This window comes from Dermacentor variabilis, chromosome 2 (genome assembly GCF_050947875.1).
Source record: "Dermacentor variabilis isolate Ectoservices chromosome 2, ASM5094787v1, whole genome shotgun sequence".
NCBI classification, from domain to species: domain Eukaryota; kingdom Metazoa; phylum Arthropoda; class Arachnida; order Ixodida; family Ixodidae; genus Dermacentor; species Dermacentor variabilis.
Genome location: NC_134569.1, coordinates 134441414 through 134466699, shown reverse-complemented (window position 1 = coordinate 134466699; position 25286 = coordinate 134441414). Strand labels below are relative to the sequence as shown.

Sequence of the window (25286 nt, the reverse complement as noted above, 5' to 3'; positions counted from 1 at the left end):
AGCGAGGCGGGTGACATGTCGGCAGCGCTTAACCGCTCGTTCAAGAAAGTTGTCGACGGTGGCACACAGCGATTGTCAGGGGCGCCCTCTTCGACGAACAAAGCCGACCGCGCTGTCGGTGCGCCCGTTCGTGCCGCGGTCGTGTTCAAACAGTTCAGTCGCCGCCTGCGGCCGGGCACAATGGAATGCGAAGAAAGGCTCGGAAGCGAAGCGTTGATGCCGTTGATCCGTGCCCGCGGCGGCGGAAACGTTTGGCGGCCGATGCCCACAAGTCGCCCCGCCTACGTACGTACGTGTCGTGTTCTCTCTGCGTGTGCGTTCCTCGTTTCCTCTCGCTCTTACACGGGTTCATGGACCGGGTTAATTGAGAAAAACGGGTATCGACAGCGGAGAAGAAAGGAAGGCGAGGAAACGAGTGTGACACCCCGTTTGCCCGGTACTGCAGTGTTATCTCTTTGTCTCTCTCTCTCTTTTTTTTCTTTCTTCAACATTCAAAAGACGGCGCGTGGCAACCCCTGGAAAGGCGCCAAATCGTCTGGTTTTGAGGACCTGCATGTTGCTCCACCAGTGTGCTCTTTCTGTGGTCGCGAATATGATTTTTCTGACTCTTGTTGACGTTATCGTTGGTGCTGGCATTGGCAAGGACGTCAAAAGCGTTGTGTTTGGTTTACGCGGGTTTCTTCTTCTTCTTCGCCTTATTTCTTCCTTTTTCTTCCTTTTTTTTAAATGTAAGGATACGGCCACACTAGTGGAATAACACAGGTGGCGCATGGCCGTCGGCGACAGAATGCCGCACCACGATAACAAATGGGTTTCGGAGCTTTCTTGTTATTTTGTTTTTCTCCTAGCCGGCGGGAGCACAGTGGGATCAGGGAGGTCAATGGCCGACTTCTTTACGGGAGTAATTAAACCACGTGTACATACTAGATTCTACCGGTGCAATATATAATATGGTGGTGCAAGAACTTGGAAGTTAACAAAGAAGCTTGAGAAGACTTTGGGGACCGCTCTATACTATCTATGGAACGAAAAATGATAGGCGTACAACGCCGAGAGAGGAATACAGCAACGTGCATTAGGAAGCGAACGGAGACAGCCGATATTCTAGTTGACATTAGGAGGAAAAAGTGGTTTTTCGCAGAATATGTAACGCGCAGGTATGTCGATAACCGGCGGTCTGTTACATAGGGAGTTACAGAATAGGTGCTAGAGAAAGGAAACGTATTGTAAGAGGCAGAGAATAACTATAGGTGACGCAACGAAATTAGCTAATTTGCAGGCATAAAGTAGCGTCAGCTGGCGCAAAACGAGGGATTATTTGAGATCGCCACGAGACACATTCGTCCCGAAGTGGACAAAGATAGGCTAATAGTGACGATAACGCTGATCCCACTTATCGCTATTCCTTCTGACTCATTCGAAAAACGTCAAAGAGATATTGTTCGCTTTTTCTTTTCTCTCTTTTATTCTTTTAGTTTTCATTTCGTTTTCTTGTATACCTCCATAAAGAGAGCCTCGACGTGCTCTCCTAAATGAGAAACAAAATCGAAGCAGCGGATATGTATGCGAACCCCACTTCACGCAGGAAAGTTCGCTGCAGCACTCTTCCCACGCACACATCATTCGCCGCCCACCGCCGGACGACCATGCAGCCCCCAAAAAAACCTCTCTCCCACAAAAGATATAGAGCACCTTCGACGTTGCGCACATCTCTCCATACCACGAGGAGAGGCTGCTGCAAACGACGTCGAGACGGTCGGTGCACGCGAGATCGACCGGCGCAAAGCCGCGAGGACCGTGCATGCGTGGACTCGATTCGCGCAGGAAACGTACGGTTTCCGGAGGGGGGGGGGGGGGGCGCATGAGGCAGGTCCTCACTCGCACTACGCTTTAAAAGAAAAACAAGGAGGGGGAAAGAAAAGGACGTTGAATAAAATGAAAAGTTTCTCAAACCCAGAGTGTAGCACAGCGTTCGCTATATAGTAGGCAGCCGGGCAGATATACGTAGGTCTTCGCGCAACACAGCGCGCGCCTTGCTCGGCGACTTGCGAGGATCCACGCTCTTCCTCCTCCTCCTCCGGGAGTAGAAGAACTGGGGCACTGTGCCCAGGAGACCTTCTCTCGACGGGAAGATGGGAGGCAAATGGAGGAAGGGAGACGTATGAGCAGAGACGGAGAGGGAGGGGTTGGGGGGGAGGGAGTATGCCCGTATATATACGCGATTGCCGGAGGAGACGTCGTTCGCCTGCCCTGTGTTCCATTTTGAGAGCGCAGTGCGTCTTCTTTTCCCTGCGTGTCAGTTGGCTATTTTTCGGTTTCGTTTCTTTTTGTTTTAAGGAATTCGTGTTCCCGCTAGACGCGGTGCAAACTATACCGACTACTGGAATGAAGAAAGAGAGAAAAGATCATCTCTGCGAAAGAATGCACGAAAGATGAGTGAGCAGGGAAAAAAATAATATAGTTCTAAACAAAATTAAGAATCACTCTTCGACGCTCGGGTGATCGCTAGGAACGAGGGCAAAGAGAAAATATTACTTCTTTTTTTAAAGAATCACAGAAAGGGCCGAGAGAAACTTCTCAGCGCAGAGGAAGCTGTATGTTTTCTTCGTTCCGGCCGTTATATGCTGTATAAGCGATATTTTTAACCTAATGGGGCACTTTTCCTTTATCCCACTCCGAGTTCACGCCGATGACATTCTGGGTCGGTTCGAAATGCGCTTCATCTCTTCGTTGCTTAACTCTGGTAGCGTGCTCTCCTGTTATATATGGAGAGGTTAATGCAGCCAAACGATGCGTTTCCGCACTTGCGGTGCGTGCCTTGTTGTGTTTGTCGCAGCACTGTCCAGGAGTTGGTTACGGTGGGTGTGGGAAAAAAAAGGAAAGTGTGAGAAAGTTGCACCAACCCCGAAAGTAATTTTGCCGTCGGCTACAAATGGTCGTCACACACTCACGGAGAGAAGACCTTTTAATCACTGCCGCTACTATACTGCTACACACACACATGCTTGCCCACGAAATGACACTCCAAAGCACCAACTAAGAGATTATCTAACTTTGTTGAACCAGTCACGATGAATGAATGAATGAATGAATGAATGAATGAATGAATGAATGAATGAATGAATGAATGAATGAATGAATGAATGAATGAGCACAGGTTCACGCTTGTTGGAATTAAGCAAACCTTTACTGAAAAGTGAAATTCTATACAAATAGACACACAATACATGCAAATAATGCAGATCCAACGCATATGCTGGAACCTAGGTGAAGGGAAACGTTAGTGAAGCGGTTAATTAAATGCCGTATAAATTAAATCGACGCGTAAAATTGGCTTCATTTTAATCGAATGTTACGTGTATGCTCATACAATATTTTATGATCGCGCACTTCACCAACTTTCATGTCATGCCCACATACACAGTTTCCAAGCTATGTCGAAATGCAAACGGCATGTCCGTGCTAATGCACAATGTGAGACGTCGACGGAGAATTGTCACGCGGACGAAGGCGAAGTATGACGTTTGCAGAGGAAAAAAAATGTAAGTATATATAGAGGCGGGACAAGAATAGCACCCCTTACCTCAAAAGTTTTCGGAACACGGGATCCGAGCAAAATGTAAGTTTCATCGCAGCGTATTCACATGCAGGTCTTCTAAACGAAAGTTAGCCGTTGGTACTTCTCCACATAATAATCAAATTCCTCACATACATTTCACACTCTGTGGTAAAGTCGCAAGAAAATTTAACTTATTCTCCTTTTGCGTGCTCCGAAATATTCCCTGGGCGGCTGTACATATATGAAAACACATTTAAATGGTTTTATATCCCCTTTGTGTCCCAGTGACACATACTGAAGTGGTTCGAGGTTGAGGGGTGCCAAGTATACGAAAAAAGAAAAGTGCCATTGAAAGTATAGCGCAATTCCATTAAAGTATGTGGGCTATAGGCCAACAGTATACTTAGAGGTTTTCTGTAGTATAGCTAAGTGTTTCGGAAATGCAGAACAAAGGTGCGCTTATAGTGCGCTTTCTTGCACAAAATTTTGTACTACTAAGCCGAAGCCTCATATGGCACATATGCGTGTTTTGTTTCGTTTTGTTTTTTTTAGAATGGAGTAGCCCAAACTAAGAAAATTAGTTAAGTCACTCAACGTAATGCGCGATTTCATTAAGCGGACTGTGTGCTACCTATATGAGGCTGCATTTTATGCGGAGACTACATGCGTGGACGTCTAGTTTTATTACGCGAAACAGAGGTGCGCTGTCTCTCACTGTAGACTTTGCCGGTCAACACGCAGTTGTTATAAAGGCCAGTACGTGCCAATATTTATTATCCACAAGTCTACGCTGCGAGTTATACGCACTGACGGATGCGAAACTTTGGTAGGCTAAAGGAAAAGAAAGCTTCGCTTTAATTAATAATGTTAGCCTATGGCAGACAGCATGTACCAGTGTTAGGAAGAATTTTATCCTTAAATATCACCGCAAGATCATGGTTTGCAATTAAATCTTCATGCCCGAGCCCACTGTTACTATGTATGTTCTCGATAAGAAATATACATGCTTCATGCACCCGCGGCACCACTTATAAAATCTACAACCCCTCTTTCGGATGCATGTCATTTTTCTGAAGAGTCCATCAACGGCCTATATACTTTGCATCGACTTCGGCAGCTGATTATTGTGCTAAAGGATTCCCATCGGCACCATTCGACAGGATAAACTGCAAGATTTTTTTACGGGCTAGACTAATGGCTATATAAGTACTCTGGTCCACTAAAAGTCCTTTTCACTTGGTGAAGCCATTTCAAGGCGCGAACAAAACAAACACAAGGAAGAGAAGTAACTGACACCATCGAGCACACCTGGTTTCCGGTCTTCTGTTATTTGCGTTTTCAAATGGCTTCACCGAATGTCAGTCAACTTACCCAAGAACAAGTTATCTTGAGTCAACCTTTCCATTCGTAGTAGCTGCCGTGTTTCAACTCATTAATGATCAGTATTGTTACTATAGAACAGCGGTGCAGAATATGTTCGCGTAGACATACATTGTTTGTCAAGGCGCAGAAGTTAGGTAGAATTGGCAGCAGCGGTCACTGCCGGTTCTTGCTTATTTGTGTAGGTTGTAGGAGTTGAGGAGGACTTTGGGATGAAAACTTGGGAGGTTTATTTACATTATATACAGTGAGACGACCAAGAAATTAACAGTCATAAAAGTCATTACGGGCCGGCAGCAGCTCGGACGCTGCGGCCCGCGGCAAGAAGCTCGAAAGAGAAGGATCAAGGAATGCTCTAGGAATGCTCTCCTGCTGCTCCCGGTCTGTGTCTTTTTAAGCCCTTCGGTGTCTCGAAGACACGTCACGTTCGGCCAATGGGAAAGCGTGCTCAGGTGACGCCATTCTGGGCCAATCGGCGAGCCCGCTCAGGTGTTGTCATTTTCGGCCAATGGTAGCCGCCCGTGCGATTGTTTCACATCCGGCGAAGAGAGTCACTGCTTGGTCCCCAATTGTCCGAGGGCTCCCTGCGGTCTTGCCTTGCTGTGTTGCAATGCGCCGTCACAATAGCCGGGTGGGGGCGACGCTGCCAGGTTTTCACGGTGCATTACAGCCGTCTTGCCTCTTGGACCCAAGTTACCTGGAACAGTGCCAGGCTCTCGCTTCACTTTCGGGAAGAGTCAAGCAGTGAATAGTTCCACCTGCGGCACACGAGGTGGGGGACGCCAACTCGTTTGCACGTGCCGCGCCTCTGGAATCTGGTATACGTGCTTCTGCGCTCCTTAATTAGCTGTGGCGCGATTCGATGTGGTCTGGTGAACTCGAAGTAGGCTCTGGAAACGGTCCCGTATCTAACAAGGTCACATCGTGTTATACGTGTTCAGACAGTTCTTAGTTAAGCAGAGATGCTCGTACACACGTTTAAATGTGAGTGCACGGTGAAAATTATTCCCTAATTCTAGAAGAGTTGACTGTTGGGCTAGTTGGTCGTCCATATTTGAAGAGGTAGCTTAGCGCAAATAAAACCACGGACACAAGGAAGACAGACAAGGACAAGCGCTACCACGGACACAAGGAAGATAGACAAGGACAAGTCCTTGTCTGTCTTCCTTGTGTCCGTGGTTTTATTTGCGCTAAGCTACCTCTTCAAATTATTCCGTAAGCCACCTCCACGCACCGCATTCGTCATATACCAATGCACAGCATTGGTCCAGCGTTAAGCCCAGTAAATGTCATTGTATTTACGCACCAGTACAACTAAGTCGGCGCCACACAAGCTATAGAAGCTTTAAAATAGTCCCTGTGGATATTATCAACAGTTCTTCGAATCCCCGAGAAAGAGACAAAATATCCTAGACCTCTTGGCAAGCCGCCTCCTGCCCCCCCCCCCGCCCCCCCCCCCAAATAAAGAAAAAAAAGTTGAGGTGTGATTCTACCACTAATTGATCAAGGACAATGCCTTCCTGAGCGAATTGTGGGTGACAATGGGGCGGAGTCACCTCGACCGACATGCACTCAGGCGCGTCACCCCTCGCCTGAAGGGAGTAGGAGGAGCGTCGGACTGTTTAATTCTTTCTTTTCTTTTTTTTACTGCGCTATCTTTGGAATAGGCCCACATTTTTGGACTACACATTCTTAAGAGAACAGCCCACATTATTAGACAGAACTACCTTCGGGATCGGTCCACATTTTTCGACTGCTCTTTATCTTCGGGATCGGGCCACATTTCTAGACGGCACTATCTTCGGGATTGGCGCCCGAAAAAGCCTAAAGACCCAGTTATCCGATACGGAAAAGTGTGAATATATCCCCATTAACGTTTTGCTTCTTCCTCTCTCTCTTCGAAATTTTAGCAACCTGGGTGGTATTCTGGGCACTGTCAAATTCTGCCAAGTTGTTGAACTCGCCATCTTGGGGTTTTGAGCCAATAGCAGCTTCGTGAGAGAAATAAAACTGACAATTAAGATAGCAAAATCAACAATACGGAAGAATATGACCAATTTAACAGCGTCCAGAGTAGTAGTATCCCGACCGGAATAGTAAAAAATTTTACAGAACAGCAGGGAGCCTACACATATGCGCACGCGTATACGCTCTCAGGCGTTTATAGCCGTGTGTGCATACATGGTGTATACGGACGGACTTCAAGGCTCCCTACGGAATTGAGAAAGAGAGAGAGAGAGAGAGAGAGAGAGAGAGAGAGAGAGAGAGAGAGCTTTATTTGCCACTGCAAGGTTGGAAGTTAGGACAGGTAGGCCTAGTGTGGCTACCAGGCGGGGGCGACGTCTGGGGCCCACCAGACGAATGCCAGTTTTGTTTTCTTGTCTGCTCGTGTCAGCAGCTGGTTCCAACCCTCCTCGGAGGGAGCTGGCAGTAATGATTGTGGGGGAGGGTTACCCTCGCATTCCCAGAGAATGTGTGCTCGAGTGGCGAACACTCCGTGGTCGCACTTTGTATATACGGGGTCGTAATCCCCGCCAGTGATTAAATAAAGCCTAGAATGACTGAGAACGGAATCGATCTGCAGTCTGCGAAGCCTGGTTGCTTGCGCTCGGTCGAGGTCGGGGTGGGGAATCGGGTACACGCGTCTCGTCTCCTTGAAGAAGTTAGTAATGTCACCATAGGATTTGGGGGCCTCTACGAGAGCATCCGGGTTCTAGGGGCCGGCCGCACGGTTAGTTATTAGGCCTCAGGCTAAACGGTCGACCCCTTCGTTCCCAGAGTTCCCCGCGTGAGCAGGTACCCCCACTAAGCGTACAGTTCTGTCGAGAGCGCAACCGCGGAGGATGTGTGCGGCGTGGAGACAAAGTGAGTTTTTCGAGAAATTTTGGATGGCTTGTTAAGAGTCACTGAGAACCGGCGGCGCGCTCCTGGTGGATGGCGCCGCCGCATGACCATGCGGCATACGGTGGCGCAAGGCCATATAACGTGCCGGCTAGGTGACTATTTGTCACCGCCCCGTTTCAACGGGGATGCCAATAAATCATCATCAGCGACAGTAGCGCCTTATTCGATATGCGGCGATCGCTCTAGCCATCGCGGATCCCCGCATACGGGATTGGGCGCTGCTGTCGCTGATGATGATTTATTGGCATCCCCGTTGAAACGGGGCGGTGACAAATAGTCACCTAGCCGGCACGTTATATGGCCTTGCGCCACCGTATGCCGCATGGTCATGCGGTGGCGCCATCCACCAGGAGCGCGCCACCGAAGGGGGTATGAGCTAGGGATAACACGGCGCTCTCGTCATAGTTAGGCCGTTGGTTCTTTATTCTATGGTTAGGCTGCCGGTACTCAAACGAAGCGTGTGAGTGCTCCCTTCCTGGACATTTCTGCAAGTTCCGCCAATACAAGTGAAGTTGCCAACTGCCAAACGGCGTGGTCCTGGACAAGCTGCGAGCACAGAAAACACTTGACGCCCGCCGTATCACTGCATTCACTCTGTGCGGCCGCGCGCAATGGTGCCCGCCGAGCCAGTTTCTTTTTTTCTTTTTTTTTTTTGCCTGTGTGTCTGAAGTAATTGTAATGAAATATGTTCGTGTTGCACGCTCTCTATAAAGCTGCAGCCAATTCTGTCTCGATGCAGTGATCGGACGAACTCTCAAGGAGCGGTTGCACGTGCACGGGCAAGTGTGTTATGTCGCGCGATATTTCCGTTTCTCTGCTGCATTTCGCATCGAAATGTCACGCTGTACTTCCATTTTCATTTAATTATCGCGCGACATTTCCATTTCGGAGCGAGTGGTACCACCCGCGTGTCTCGTTTCTTTCCTTTCTTTAATGGAACACACTTTTCTTTCGGTATCGCCTGTGGAATATAAAGCGATTCGGTCTGTTCAGGTGCATTATATGAAGAGGCGTACATGCACGACAAATTGTAATCGGCACGTAGCAATAAAAACAATCTACTAGTAAACATTAAAAAAAAATTATTCACTTGTGCGAATGTCAAAACTGGAACCGAGACTTAGTGAAGATGCAAAATGTGCTCCAATGCGCATTGGCTTTGCATTCATTATTATTCCAAGCTGTCAGAGGTACATTCTTGTGTTAAGTTGTTAACTGAATTGCCAATATATTTCGTGCCACATTTTTAAAACGCTGATGTCGAAATTGGGGCTGGACTGAGCAGACTCAACTGCTCAATTTAACGATTTCAACATGTAACATAATGTGAGCAGTTAAAATGGTAATAAGGTGAATACTGTATTTATTTGAATATAGATCCACCTTTTTCCTTTCTGTTTCTTTCCTTCTTTCAGAACGTTACACAAAATCGGCTATCGACGTACATTCGTGATCAAAGAATGTCGACCTATATAAATGAACAAAGCTAGCGGTAGCACAGAGGTAATGTAGTTTCTTCGTCGTGCCCGCCGTAAAGCCAGTCTGCAGATCACCCAGACTGGCTTTAGCAAGCGCTGCATATCGGACGCACTATAGGCAGCACCGAGGACGACGTCGTTTGAGATGCCGAGTACGCCGGCGAAGCATCCGATGAGGTCGACTTCTCTGGCAGTTCCGACGAGTATCGTAGCGGCTTGGGGAATCGCCTAGTGAGACTTACTTACGGCAAATAATGGTGTGCCATGTATGTTTCTAACTTTTTTTTTTCTAAAGAAATAATAAGGGCCGACCTGAATTCAAGTTTCAAATATTTTTATTACTCCGCGAATTCAATAAATAGGGGGTCGACCTAGCTAGATTCGTATTCGGGCTACCTGCGAGTAAATACTTTATTTGCAGTTACAGCTTCCTCAATCGACATTGCGACTGGCCGTGCAAGTAATTTCCACCTCTTCAGATAACTCATCTGAGCAGGTGGAACATTGCGCTTCAAGGCATTAAAAAAAGATATTAGCTAACTAAAAAAACTGCGTAATAAAACATGCTACATTACAAACGCGCCTACATTTATTTATGCCCGAAAAGCGAAAAAAAAAAGAAGCAAAACAATAAAGAGCGGACAGGGCAAGGCAGTGTTCTGTCCGCTCTTGTACCGCTTTCGGCGTAGTTCCTTTTTTTTCTCCTCACCTCTTTTTTTTTTTTTTTTCATCACGAACGTGGTACACCTAACGCACGAATTTGCACCGTGCTGCGAGCTTTAGGTCACAGCATACGAGCATTTGACAGGACAAAAGCAAACATGTTTGTGCGAACGCACCTGGAACTGTTCTAAAGCACTCTCGCTGTGCAGCTATACAGACAAAGCGATAGCCCTTCGCAACGATTCAAACTTTTCTTTCTGAATTTTTTTTTATGTTTCATTATGTATCATTGGTGAGCTGCGAACTACAGTGCGGCTAAGGCCGTTGCTAAAACCAGCAGGTTCTCAGCCTATCCTAATTCCGAAGCGGCCGACGCGGCAGCTGTGGGCATGTGATCTCTTTCACGCTTCGTAGCAGAACACCTGTGCCCTGCTCATGCCCCGCACTATGAGGTAGGGTGCCTCGATTCTCGCGCTGCCCGCTTCTGTCAGGCAGCGTGCCTGAACTCTGCTTCTCCCTCGCTAGCGGGGGCGAGGAGGAGAGCACTCAGACACCCTACACTATGAGGTTTACTGTCAGGTAGGGTACCACCTAAGTATAAAGAACGTACCACGATGTCTTCCTCATTCACCGCCCCACTGGCCCCGCAGCGAAGTGCGCACCCACAATAGACCTTACTGTCACGTAGACGGTAGCGCCAGCCTTTCCAGTGGTGAAGCCCGGCCCCAATCAGCAATGTTGGATTCCGAAACTACAGGAAGCAGTCAGTGCGTCGAAAAGATATACAAGCATCGGTGTTGGAAAACATGAAGCTGAAGCGGAGGCAGAGCTCGTCGCGAAAGGTATGTATACTGCTGATGTGTGCGCCGATGCATATAACGGCTATAGCGTAACTGCATGCGGAACTTTCATCAATATACGGTCACGTCTAGGTGTTATCATTTCGTCTACTTTGTTTTATGCAGTCATGGCGTTCGAAGCAAGTTGTTGGGCGCCTTATGGTCTAAAGCTTTTTTATTGCATTTAATGAACATAAAATCGCAGATGGCATTAGTTCATTCTTAATCAGTTTTCCGCACCCGAACGCTTCATGCCTGTTGGTGTCTTATGTTAACCAAGGCAAATATGTCTATCCTGGTCCGTTTCAAATGCGAGAAAAAGAGAAAAGGAATCTAAAATTGTGCAACGCTGCATGTATTTGCAGCTTTGCTCTCGATATCGGGCGTTGATGCTCCGCGTTAGTAATATCAGAATAATATTTCGCAGCCCCTCCTCAACAATTATAATTGAAATCATAGATACGCTAATTTTTGTTTGGGGGCTGCGAAGGCCGTGAAAGCCGGTATATGAAATCGAATGAGTGACCGGCGAACATACTTTCTTCAAATGTCTCGCAAAGCCAGTCTCTCTCTGGCTCGTCAGTCAAGACAGTGTAATTTATTCGATAAAATGAGGGTATAATAAAATTACCGTTATAAAAAAAAAAAGCGTGCGCCGCCCGGGAATCGAACCCGGGTCGCAAGAATGGGAATCTTGCATGATACCACTACACCAGCGGCGCCTTGTACATAGCATGCCTAAGTAAGTATATATTGTCAATCATGACATGGCTAACGCTTGCTTGCCGATAGTTTGTTGAGAGGATGCAGCGAAAAACTACACCGGAAAGAAGTGAAACAAACGAACTGTTATGTGCCAAGTCGTTTTTGAGGTTTGTGCTTTATGCTGTCAAGTAAAAGAACGTCAAGTAACCGAGGTCACCCAAAGTGAGCGGAAAGGTCTCGCCATCTATCGGGATATTTGAAAAGCATATGACCACTCGGTTACGCCCCCTGCGCTAAATGCTGTGCGTGGTGGCCGCCAGTGTGAGTGACCATGGAGGCGTCCGCAGCTGGTGTGAATGACGGTGCATCGTCAGGAAACGGGCAAACTCGTCAGCTCATGGAAGAACTCGCTGCCGACTACAGCCAGTTCTTTAGGGTGGACATATGCAACGACAAGCGCATATTAGACGAAGGCATCGATGAGCTGCTGGCGCGGCTGGACGAGTTCACTGGCCTCATCAATATGGTACGCAGCGACGACACCTTGTGTTTGACACACACGCTTCCGGACATCTGCGAGAAAAGCAAAGGTTTGGAACAGGTGTATGACCGAATCGATGCGCTGGAGAAGTTCGTCAGTGTAGTTCGCGAAAGTGTCGACGCGATGGAGGAGAAGGTTACTGAAGCTGAGAACGCCTTCGGTGGCAGCACCGTCAAAAAGTTCCTCTCAAGTCTTCCTTCTCCGTTGTTTGCCAAGAAACCGGCTCCCCAGTACAAAAAGCAACTGCGCTACGAAGAACCGGATATATTTCGCTGTTCAGACTATCTATCTACCGTCTCGGCCGATGACCCGTTACCGACGAGCGCGTCGAATTTCTCCCTCGATACTACTTCTAGTGACCGCAGCGTTGAAGATGACCGGGCACCACTGAGTCCAGCCGACTAGCTAAAAGAACAAATTTCGCCACGTATGACATGGGTTCATGCTGCACCACGCAGAAACCGTGTTGCGTTCAATAGCATTTAAGCTGCATGATACTTGGTGCATGATAAATGCGTGGCGTGTCAAGATGAAGTTATTTAAGCCTTTCCTTGTCTAATGGAGAAGTGCAATTGAGAAAATATTAAACCTTGATAGCCAGATTGTCGTTGCTTATTATACCTATTCTGCTTGGTTGGGTGTGTGCGCTGTAAGACGATCGATCGATCATGATGCATGATCATGCATTACGCTCGTTTAGTTTTGCTTTCCACTGGTGCATTATATGTACAAGTTACAGAAGCCGACACCTTGCGAATGAAGCGCTTGAATGCTTTCAAGAAGGTACACGGTTTTCTGCTGTGGTTTGTATTATGGCTAGCGGGAAGGAGAACAGTAAAACCGTTTTGTTTTAAGCATTTCACGTCGACACAAGTAAAAGACATTTTACTGTATACAAATACCTTATTATACAACTCTGGTATCGTTCCGCCCGGCTAGCTCAGTCGGTAGAGCATGAGACTCTTAATCTCAGGGTCGTGGGTTCGAGCCCCACGTTGGGCGTAGTTTTTTTTCCATATTCCCCTTCTTTCTTTTTTTTTTTTTGTGTGTGCGTGCGAAACGCAGATTTCTTCAAGAACACGGTACACCACGGTGCCGATCAACTCGTATTAAGTGCCCACTGGTAGCTTGCTCGCGCCTGGTCATGTTTTAGCAGCAGTGAGCAAGCTAGAAACTGAGCAAAGTGGCGATTGGAACAAGCTTCTCAAGTTCACTTTACGGAAACACTGGCTAACTGCCGAGTGTTCATTTTTCGCCGCGCTGGTACGTATGCATGCGAATAAGACAATGCCTAAAATCAATAAAGACATTACAGCGGGTCACGTATAACCAAAGTAGTTTAGTCACAATTTAGCGCGCGCTAAAGAAGATGAAGTTTCTCGAGAAAGCCTGCGCGCTCACGAGACATTCATTAAATTACTTTGACAGTATCATTCAAATGCATTGTTACTTCGTATTATTTGTTTTCTCTTTTTCTGTCGCTTAGACATCGCCACTGGGTCTGCGTGGTTAATGGCATCTCAGAACGGTCGTGGCAAGCCGTAAAGACCACTGAGACACATACGCAAAACTTTTTTTTTTTTGACGCTGTAATCCACGATAGTAGCTACGTGGGCTTGCGTACGTGGTGCCTTCTACTTGTTTTGTAGCGCAGGCAGAATGAGAGGGGCACAGGAAGGCAAACGCACAGCGCTAACTTTCAAATGCTTTCAACAAGACATTTATTTCCAGTTCTCGCAGGCGTACTTATGCTCCCCGAAACGTAATAAGACAAGTGTACATTTCTCAGTAAATATGAACGAAACTGGGAAAACCACACGCGTTAATTTTGTGACCATACTGGGGACGTATTCTGAAACGTTCGCCGCCGCGAAAGTTTCGCCGCCGCGAACGTCACATTCGATAAGCCGACCGCCTGCTCACTCGTGACGTCAGCGTGCACTACCAGCGCGCGCTCTCGAACGCTTCACATCGCACGAGAGATCGCGCCCGGCGAGTGTAGAACGGCTCGGGTGTGTTGTAATCGATAGCAGAGGCCGTCGCTCGGCTCTGGGCACTGGCCACGGTTGGCTCCGGTCGCTTTATGTAAAGGAAATGAGAGAAAAAAAGTGAGAAATGTTATATTTCAATGAATAATCGCCTGGAAACAACACATGCACCACGCCATCAAAAACTCTACTATAAGCTACCACCTAACTACCCTGCTAGACTCCACCAGCAACCGAACGCCAAAAGACGTGTTCGCTTATTCAATATATGTCCGGAGCACCGAATGACACCATGACGTTAAAATGACGTAGACAGGAACTACCAGGTGGCGCAAGTGAATTTCCGGTTTTGTCAAAGCAGCCATTCAGCGCGCGCCGCAACGGCGGAGGCGTGGCCAGGGCGAAACTTTCGCGGCGGCGAACGTTTCAGAATACGTCCCCTGATTACTTAACAGGGTGTCCGTTGTCTGAAAAAAAAAAAAAAAAAAAATCATGGTGGCGGCTTTGTTAAACGCACGTTTGAATTTTGGTGCCATAGCGCCGGGACGCCGTCAGACTTTCCGACCTACGAGACATCGAATCGCACTCCAAATGCACTGATTTTTGATAGACGTATAGGACCGCCTGTCGGCGATCCAGCTAGAGAAATAACGGCGGGGATTCGAGTTAGACCTCGATACTCCGTTCCGTAACCCTCAACGAGTGGTAGTCAGTTTTCAGGACCTCATGAAAAAGGGCCCACCATCATGGTCCAGTGGCAAAGGGTATTTGGGATTTAAGCTTGAAATTGACACACAAGAACTGATGTTTAAATAAGAAGTACGCGTAAACTATCATTGACAAACAGTATATTTAATATGATAAGCATTGTATTTACAATAAGTAGCGCATTTCAAACAACATGTGCACTCTGAGAACTCATTACCGCAGCTGTCATTCTTCACGCTGCTAAGAAAACGCAATCTTTTAACACAATAGTATCATAAAACTAATCATATTTCAATCTTAACGTAATTTTTAGAAAACAGGTACGATATAAGAACAATTTATAAGCAAATAATTAGTGTTACTCATGGCCTCTGCAATTGAAATGTGCGAAGCGCAGTTCTCTGAGGCCATAGCGCCGTAGCGTAAACTTGGCATATGCTCCCGGCAATGAGGATTATTCCCTAGTCACTGTTTTCCATTTGCCTGTTCGCACACTGAACAAGTTTGCTACCTGAAAGCCTAATTTTTCCATTTTCAGCGGCATGTTCGGCGGAATCGCCGACGAAGGAGTGCCGTTTCTACTACTTCTCATCAGAGTTCAGACAAGACTGTGGGAAGAACACGCAGGCTGAAGTGTATCGTCGGTGCCTCAAGTAAGTGTAGCTGTTTCTAATTTATCTCAAAGAAAGTAGTACCTGTATTCTATGGTAGTACCACAGAACACCTATGTACTACATAGTACGCAAGAGAAAAGCAGCAGCTGTGAAAATGCACAGTTAAGCAATAACTGCATGAAAATACGGGAACCGATTCCCGCGCTTTAGAAATATTCAAATGGTTTAGGTAGAGAGGAGACGCGCAAGCGGCGCGAATGTATGGTAGTGCCAGGTATGAGCATAGCGTAATATTTTGGTAAAATAGTAAAAGGTTACTATGTGTTACTCTATGCTACAAGCGTTATGCACAGACGTCTGTGCGCCGACATCTCGTGGACATGCATGTAAACTTCCGCACGTGTGCTGAAACAAGTTGTGTGGTTTCGTATCTTTGCTGCGACGCTGGGAGTCGCCGCTGGTTCTTTGTCGGGCACAAAACCGATGCCTCTGTTGAGGCTCGGCCTGCGCTTTGGCAGGCCAAACGCGAGCATAATAAAAACTCGCATACGTGTAACGATGTACGTAAGCCGAGATAGCGAAAATTGTGCTACCCAACGCTGCCGTCACATGTAAATGCTCCTAATTTTACAAGGGTGCACTCTAGATAGCGATCGAACCCGATCGGACTTCTCGATCGCGATTGCCTCTTTTGCGCAATCTGCGTAAGGTAGCTGATCGCGATCGAGAATTATCTGCGTGCGGAATCGGTACTGGGATCGTGCAACACCTTCAGGGCGTGCGGCGGCGCGCTGTGTCAGTAGAACCTAGAGTTACTGTACATGGTTCCCGCAGGGAGCCATAGCGGGAGCCATATGCAGTAACTCTAGCTCAACCAACGGCCAGTCAAGCTTTACGTTGCGTGCCACTGTGCGCCGCCAGATCTCGGAGGCCATGCGTTCGCTGCCTTACCAAACTATGTGCTCGCGACTTGCATTGTCAGTCGACAGGCATGTACAATATGCCATGTGAACAGGGGACAGACTTCAGCTGAGTATGATTACAACGAACAAAAATTGTGCAAAATAAAAAGAATGTTGCATGCTGAAACATTGCATGTCTGCGTGTCGCATTCGCTGCTTAATATACATTTATTGTGCTTTTAAAGCAGGCTGTATGTGGCTGTGATTGGATTATCAGAGTTGGCACATATTCAGCATGTGAACACTAAATTTCTACATCTTCCCATGTCTGCTACATTGAAGCGGACTAACAAAGCTAGCAATTGCGTTTATTGAAATCACTTGTGGGACAGACGTCCCACAAGCATCTCCCATAGCATCAATGTTAATGCAGGCAAGGCTACTGAACAAGTGTAAATCAATATGTATTGATGCTACCACCGCCGTTTCACCCCCCTGTGCTTGCTTATCGCGCACCCTCTACTGGCTACAGGTACCATAACGTACAACAAAATAATGTGGATATGCCTCTGTTGAGCAAGTCTTCATAGGCGCAACTTTTCCTATCTGAATGAAAACTATAGCTATAGAGTTTCAACTACGTGTGAACAAATTCCCCGGTATATTGTGGAATAATGCAGCCGTATATGATCATACACTGTACTTACCTGCAGCAACTCCGGAATATGTAAAGTTTACGAACTCTGGCTCGTATGTTTTACAAAACTTGCGTCAAATTTTACAAAAAATTCTCTTCATGAAAATTTTGCTGTTTTCTCTCCAAAGAGATTCTCAGAAATCTTCAGACATTCACAGGACAAAGAATGATACTTACTTCATGCAGGTTTAGTCAGACAAGTTTCAACACCAGGTAAAGTTGGCAATGTCAAAGTCTCTCAACGTCAAGGAAGAGGGGGGGGGGAGAAAGCATAAGTGCAGGTACAAAATAGCAAGTGCAGGGGCACATAAAGAAACGAACATAAAACTCATAAAGCACAAGATTGATGAGCAGGTACAATAGCAGTTACAAACTGATGCGGTAAAGCACACAAAGGAATTTACTTAAAATAAACAGTCGCATATTAAGACTGCAGCTGAGAATGCAACCAATGACTGGAAACAAGAGGTTAGCCAAGTAAAATAAACAAAAAAGCACTTGTTTAAGTTATAAAGAATAATACTAATATAAAAAGAGTAATAATAATCTTCTACTTTCAGATGGTTTCTTTTGATTTGTGCCCTGATCCTATCTGTAGTGTGCAATTCAATAGGCAGTAGTTAGCTGAGTCTTGCTTAGTTCTCCGCAAACACATCGCTCTGCAGTAAGCAGCTTTGATTTAGCATTTTGTTGCTTGCTGGCACCCTGCAAATCTGTGCTCTGTCACAAAATGCACAAAAGCATTGATGGCATCTTCAGCTGTGTAATTGATGATGCCAGTTCTTGTGTTACCTCAGCAGTGTCCTTGCCTTATTACCAGCCTGCAAAGCACATCGAGGACTTCGTCAGTTAATCTTTCTATATTGTCACCACTGCATGATTCCAGCCACGTCATCGTCAGTACTGCTATCATTGTTTATGTCCTCAGAAACACCATGTGCTTCTCGTGTAGCCAGTGGAGTTGCCTCCCTCCAAGTCTGCTGATTCCGGCCGAGCTGAGTATCGGGCATAATTGGTGACTGGCAAAATTAGGCTAAGCCAAATTAGCAGTTCATCGTAGGCAGCTTTCTTTTGCATTGGACCTATGAGAAACCAACCATATGTTCACATATTTTTTCTCATAAACAAAAAATCAACTTAAGCAGCTTTATGTTGGTGGGAGTGTTCTGTAACTATGGTAATAAAATGTTAATTGAACAGTGGCACTTTAAATCTCTGGATTCAAGTAAATGCATGCATTCCTTGCACTTCATGACCTCAGTAGTGACTATAGGTCGTAATCTCAAGTATGAAAAAATCAAGACTGGACAGAACTTGGTAAAAGATGAAGACACTGGCCACAAAAGGGGTTTGGATCGACTCCCACATGGTAACCTTGTTCACAGTCTTGTGAACAGGGTTCCCATATGGGAAAATCGGCACGAATTTTGATGAACCATACATGAAAATCGCAAAAAAAAAAAGAAACTGCAATTTATTCCAGACAACTGAATTGTAAGATTGTCATAACCACTTCAAGTGCTGCTAGCACATTCCAAGATAACGGTTCAATTTACTTTATTTCCCAGAAAGAGAGAGAGAAAAATAAACTTTCTGGAGGGGTTTGCCAGTATTGTGTCTTGGGGTCGAAGACAAGAGACGGTCTCTTAGGGCAGACGAAGAGGAGATAAAAAGCTTTATACAATATTTACATATAGCAGGTAATAGCATACAAGTAGCAGGGCTGAACAGTGCACCAGACCAGCGGGGCAGCCGGTGGTGACTGTCTTTCTAACAATGGGCCAGTTCTGCCTTAAAGCCCTTTGGCAGGAACAAGGCAGGATCAGTGCTGATGTCAACCACGCTGCTCTCTTCTTTTCTCGAGGGAGAAATCCAAGCTGTATACCACCGGTCTCCACAGCAAGTGGTCAGCAGTTCTGTGGAATTCTGAAGGCTATGAGTGAATTCGTCCTGTTGCTCTGTTTCCTGGGCTCTTCAGTTCGACCCAAGGAAAAGGCTCGGCAGTTTCTTGGAACTTTGAAGGTCGTCAGTAGATGTTTGAAGCCCAGCACAAGGGCTACCACTTCAGAAGAAGGAGGGGGGAGAAGGGGGGAGTGCCTGTTGCCTGGATGAAGGCACAGAGTGTGGCATAACACCAGCGAAAAACTGCTTTAAACAGCTTGACAGGGCCAGGAAACCCTTACAAGGCAGATGGCAAGACGACAGACATGATTATAAGTAACTTCCATATTACAAACAACAAATGCACTGACTCCTATCTACTATGTTTCGACAATATTATACATTGAGTTAACAAAAGTAATTTACTACGACTTGAATTTAAAACAAAAAATGGAAGAAGAACAGGAAAGTAACAAGCCAAAAACATTTCAAGTAGATACAGCACAACATAATAGAACCTTGTGTTAAAACATAACATGAACAACAATGCTACTACTCTATGTTTATAAAGCACTAGTGCAGGTTTTTAAAAGTGAGGTTTATTACATGGTTGTATTGATTTTGTAAACTTTGTAAGTTGTAGTGCAATGCTTGATGTTTATATTTACTTCTATACGTTGGAACATACCAGATGTCATTGTTTCGGGTATATGGGGTAGTATCTTTATGCATTCGGCTTCATTACCTCTTAAAGGGGCTCTGAAACACTTTTCTAAGTAATCATAGAATGGCCTCACTCTTAAAGGAAGTCATCTCAAGAATCTCATGCCACAAAATTTTTTGAATCCTTCAAACATAAGTGGAGTTATCACACCCATACCCAGCTTTTTCCCTCTACTTTCCTCGTCACTAGCATGCTGGAAGCTGCATAGCAGAGAAGCCACAAGGGCAAAGCCTTGACCAAAATTTGGTGTCACAGGGGTCATTGTAGTACCCTGTGGCGACTGCAGTGGGCTACACTTCGCAGCCCGCCGCTGCCATCTCAGAGGCCATGCACAGCAGACGCAGCTATGTGCAGTGAAAAGATGAGATCATTTCCCCTTCCTTTTGAGATTGCACACATATATATATTTTTCATTTGTTTAACTCAAAATTGGCAATTATGTATTACTTAGAATGCTCTCTCAACCATGAAATCGGCCAATAGCATTGGTGGTCCAGCTGTTTTTGATGACGCAGCATCGCAACAGTGTGTAAGCCAGAGCAAGCAATTTTTTGCTGTATTTGACAATAGATGGTTAATTTCCTGCTGCATGCAGGGGACATATTCTGAAACAATCCACTTCGGCGATAGCATCACTATCAGGCGCACACTGATTGGCTGGCAAAGCAAAATCGGATGACGTAGTGCTCAACCAGCCAATCAGCATATGCCAATGGCGAAAGTGTAGCCAAGGTGATTGTATCACCAAAAGTGATTTTTTCAGAATACGGCCCCAGTGCAGTAATATTGGGCTCACATGTTCACAGCAATCTCTACAACAGATTGGTAGCATTTTCTTACTGCATTTATTATAAAGCTTTTCAGGGCCCCTTTAAGAACTGCTTGAAAGCATCAGAAGCAAAACAAAGCTCAGAAGCTACAATTCACAGTTTTACATAAGTGGATGTAAAAAATGTTCATTCTGCTTGTGTACGCATGCTACTTACATCCCTATGAAATCCAGACATAGTCTGGGCGTTGCTTTCTAATGAAAATGGCGCCTTAAAACTATTGTGAAGGTACTTTCGCAATTTCATTTTTCAGCCTTGAGGCCGTTACTTTATTTATGTGTGTGTTCATGGTGCGAGCAAACTTTATTACAGTCACATGCAGGACATCCAACAATCTTCCACCACTGCTCTCGCCGAGTGAGGAGGGAAGTGCAGCTGGCATCTTGCTGGAGCTGTGCCAGTTTTCTGATGTAGTGATTGAGTTGTTGTCATCCATAGACAAAGGATCCCACGCACAAGCTTCGACATTGCCCGCAGTCTTACTGGAGCCTCTGGAATTTCAAGACTCCTTTGCACCTTGGGAGTCGCCGGTGCTCCAAGAATTGCTGGTTTTGGAGGATTCCCCGGCGCACAGCAGCAGGCCACCGTCACAAGCAACTCAAGCTTCGGCTTGCAGTCATGAGCAAGAGACATCGAAAAGCATTTGGTTTGCAGCTATGACATCAAGGGGAATGAAAATGGAAAAGAAGGACGAGGATCAATTAATATTAAACACCTTAGTCCAAGTCTCTAATGCAATCAAATCGTGCAAACCACTGGACGATCTCGAATATTTTGCAGTGTCTCTGGTCAAGCACATGAGAGAAGTTAGAGAAGAAAAACATCTTGATATGAAAATCAAGTTGTTGCAAGTTGTAAAGGAATTTAAAGATTAGTGTTTATTTTTAGTGTATGCCTTTTGCATAATAAAGCCAAAAGACAATGAAGTGAAGGAAAGCATAGGGCAGGTATAACTGCTTTCAATTGAAATCTAGAAGTATTGAGGAAAAGGGAAACTAAAGTGTATGAAAAAGTAACTTGCCACAGGTGAGAACAGAAACCACAATATTTGCATTATGCATGTGTTGCTCTACCAATTGAACTACTGAGATGGCTATCTCTCTGCCAACTTTCTTGAGTATAAGTGCATGTATACTAAATCTGGCCGTGGTAGCATTAGCCAGCGTTACTCGCTGGATAACATTCCCAGGGCCAGATCTAGTACACCCAAGTACTCTAGGAAGTTAACAGAGGGATAGCTGTCGCTTTAGCTGAATTGGTTACGAGCCTGGCTTCCATCAGTGGCAAGTTATCTTTTAGTCCACTTTCATTTCACTTCTCCCTATTAAATCTACATTTAAAATAAAACCACAGTTAATTTCTTCTATGGTTTCTTTGGCTTCACTGTCTGTTGGTTTCATATCGAGTCTCTCAGTTCCTCTTCTTGGTATTAATTTTGTGTAGTGCTGTATTTGTATTTTCGAGCATAATAATTGAAAGAATTTCATGAAGATAATATTTGTGCACCTAGTTCGTTAGTCATTGTTGCTGTAAAGACATGTGCAGGCATGTTGTAGCAACACACTTATGAAAACAGAAACAAACAACACGGCTGACTTGCAAGTAAATGTTTGTTGTCGCAAGACAGGTGTTCATCTGTTTGATGTGTCCCCGCTCTGATCTCATTGTGCCATTGAACTTGTCTTGCAGCATTTAATCTTTTGTTTTAGTTAGCACCTGTGCTCATCTTCAAGTTTGTGCATCTGTCTACGAGTGCCTGTACAAAAACAATTTAAAGCACCTTTCACCAGTCCTCATTGGAAATTTGGGTTATGCACTGCAAGTCATAAAATGTTGCTTTGGAAATGTTCTTTTGCAAGCGTTTTTTAACTTGATTCATTATTAGAGGATGTTCGCATTTCTGACCTTGTAATTAGGTCAGAAATGGTAAACTTTCATGACATAGTAACATGTTCCCCATTTCTACTAAATATAATCATTCTGTAATGCTGAGTTCTCTCAGAACATCGGTAAATATAGCTGATAAAAGTAGTGTGTTACCTTTAAACACTTGAAATCAAAAACTTTTTTTACAAAACCTGTATTTGATCCATATGCATTTCACTTTGCACACAGATTTTCATAGTGTTTCGCTCAAGGATAAACTTTTGGTGAGAATTGAGCCACCGGTATTATAACATCTCAAGCAACATCTGTAGTGTAATTAGGGTAGGATATGTTGCAAACCTTCATTGTAATCAGTTGCTTGGATACAATTTTGTGCCCATTGATACTCAGTTGCTTATAATATCGGGCATAACATGCTCTGCCTAGTGATGCTGTCGAGAGAGCAATGAATCACTCGAAATTTATGACACAAACAACAAGGTGGCAAAATTAATGTGACATAGAGAGTTCAATGTAACCCGCAAAAAGTGATGAGGATGATTTACAAGTTTTAATATTTTTACCACTGTCCACATTGTTTGCCCACCCTCCTCCAATGCACGTATGGAAGCACACATACATGTAGAAACATGTCTGGAAAGCTTCAACAGAGTAATCGGAATATACAGGGGCAAACATTTCTGTACATTTAAGTTTACTTCGTGTACTTGCATGTGTAATCTATGGGCCCAACAAAAAGTGTCAATCTTTGGAAGTGTGTACTGTCCAGCTCTCATCCAGCACGTTCCTTGTCGAGCCCACGCTATATTACCATGATAATTGAACAACATTTAGCATTTGTAGCTTCACAGTGGTGTGCATGTTTTCGTTGTGACATCTGTAGCCACAATGCACAGAAGCGACTTCTCTTTGATGCAACCTTTGCTTTTAACTCTCAGGTTCAAATATAGCTAACTCCTGTATGACTGCATCCTGGGAACAGGTGCCTTTTGCCCTGTACCTCACCATAAGTGGTGCCACATATGTCTGGCTCGAAACAGCAAGGCACTCAGTTCATATTATAAGAAGGTTGCTCACGTGATGACGTTTGCCGACTATTAAATGCCTGTTTTCTTTTTCTTCTGTGTTTTTAAGACATGTCCAAATCGGTGAATATTTCACAGGTGGACATTTTCTGGCATATCTTGTTTTCTAGTGGAAAACAAGGAACTTTTGTAATATTGTACAATACCTTGCCATACGCTTGCTATATTTACTCACAAAACACAAGATCTTCGACATCACGTCCAACAAAAGAAGGACCAATACGGACCACAGCACCACACAGTCAAGCACTCTTGAATTACGCAAAGCAGTTCGCAACACAAGGAGTCCGTTTTTACTCACTGCTCAACTATGGTCATGACCAATTTAATATGATCATCACACCTGACGTCATAAGTCTGCTAGGTGTTCTAGATTACTGTAGCTGCTCCAGAACCATTTCAAATCTTGTGCTTCTGCCACTGGATACAAAGAAGTTCAACATTACCTGTGAACGTACAGATACACTGAAGCATAGATCGGCGAACTCGCTCATGAGTTGACTTACACAGACTGAGACCGACCTGTGAGTCTCCGTCTGAGTGAGCCTAGCTAATCAAATTTTGGTGAGCAAGTCTGAGTGAGTTTTATTTTGCCGACATATGCACTGAAGTATATACATGCAGATTGTTTTGGTGCAAGGTGAAATGTGAGTCACCCGCTGCGGTTGCTTAGTGGCTATGGTGTTGGGCTGCTAAGAACAAGGTCACGGGATCGAATCCCGGCCACGGCGGCCACATTTCGATGGGGGAGAAATGCGAAAACACCTGTGTACTTAGATTTAGGTGCATATTAAAGAATCTCAGCTGGTCCAAATTTCCGGAGTCCCCCATTACAGCGTACCTCATAATCAGGTCGTGGTTTTTGCACATAAAACGCCATGATTTATTATTATTATTATTAAAGTTGTGAGTCAGTGTAAAGCTCGAGCTGCCTCGTAGAGCAACAGCTTGTGTGGGGTCTCGGTAGCAAGTTCATTTGCCATCAGGAATATATATAACTGCCAACATTGCTGACTTCTTGTTGTTCTGGAGGCATTGTCTTCTATGGCAGTCAGTTAATTCTCTTTCACTGGGCACTCAGTCTTCTAGCCTTCCAAATCTTTAGTGCTACCGTGAAGACTATGCTATCAGTAATTTATCAAAGTAGTGCATACTGCCATCAGTGATACCGCGTTAACTATATACTCATGTTTAAATCGCATATTGTAGACACCTGCTATAGTAAGTAAAAGACTCAAGTACACATACATTTCAGTGAACATACCCATACCCAAACACATCTTTGCATGGGTCCTATTCTTTATAATATCCAACAACTCCCAATGTAACACGAAGTTTGCATAATTCGAAAATCTAGTGAAAATAAAGAAATGATAAAGTCCAAAAACATGAGCTCAATATCTTGCCGAAGTTAAATGCTGAAAATGCAGAACCCCAACTACAGTAAACTGTTGTTGACTCGAACTCTGATATCTCGAAATATCAGCTAAGTCGAATTTTTTTTTTCCGGCCATGCTGTCAACCCATGTGTTTTTCACATCTTATATCGAAAACCTTCTATGCCTAACTTCAGATATCTCGAAATCTCCACTTCGAAAATACCAAGGAAAAGACAACGGGGCAGCGCCGCTTGCACTCGCTTTGGTGGCAGATTGTTAGCACAGACCCCGTGCCAGACCACGCTCCCCAGTTATCTTTGCCCCTTCTCTCTTTCTGTTCCACCGCTACCGAGCAGTTGCTAGGTTGCTCACTGCCACTTTGTTGTAGCCTCACGACATGCAGTGGTGAGCTGCAGTCTTTCTTTTTTTTTTTCTATCATTTAGGACGCTATCAGTGATGCATCAGTATGGTCACAGCAAAATAATCGTGACCTTCAGGTACGATGATGGTCACTTTTGAGC

General features: G+C 45.1%; 2 protein-coding genes and 2 non-coding genes across 11 annotated transcripts in view; 3 read left to right on the top strand and 1 right to left on the bottom strand.

The window, feature by feature from the left end:
- Positions 1-10311: 10311 nt before the first annotated feature.
- Positions 10312-25286, top strand: part of LOC142572725 (uncharacterized) — a 47509-nt gene continuing 32534 nt past the window's right edge. For 3 of the 8 annotated variants that reach the window (XM_075682027.1, XM_075682030.1, XM_075682031.1), the window contains exons 1-2: positions 10312-10826; positions 15304-15418. Coding sequence is in view for 3 of the 8 variants with exons in the window: in XM_075682031.1 (XP_075538146.1) it covers positions 10791-10826; positions 15304-15418 (151 nt within the window). In the remaining 5 variants the exon portion in view is untranslated. Of the gene's footprint in view, positions 10827-15303; positions 15419-18842; positions 23419-25286 lie in introns of those variants that run through there. The other 5 variants (XM_075682028.1, XM_075682033.1, XR_012826132.1 and 2 more) reach the window with 4 other exon arrangements.
- Positions 11475-11545, bottom strand: TRNAG-CCC (transfer RNA glycine (anticodon CCC)). The gene has a single exon. It is a non-coding gene; the product is annotated as a tRNA-Gly (tRNA).
- On the top strand, positions 11841-12671 carry Blos4 (biogenesis of lysosome-related organelles complex 1 subunit 4). Its single transcript, XM_075682026.1, has one exon. The coding sequence runs from the start codon at positions 11860-11862 to the stop codon at positions 12472-12474; it is 615 nt and encodes a 204-aa protein (XP_075538141.1). The 5' UTR covers positions 11841-11859; the 3' UTR covers positions 12475-12671.
- Positions 12999-13071, top strand: TRNAK-CUU (transfer RNA lysine (anticodon CUU)). The gene has a single exon. It is a non-coding gene; the product is annotated as a tRNA-Lys (tRNA).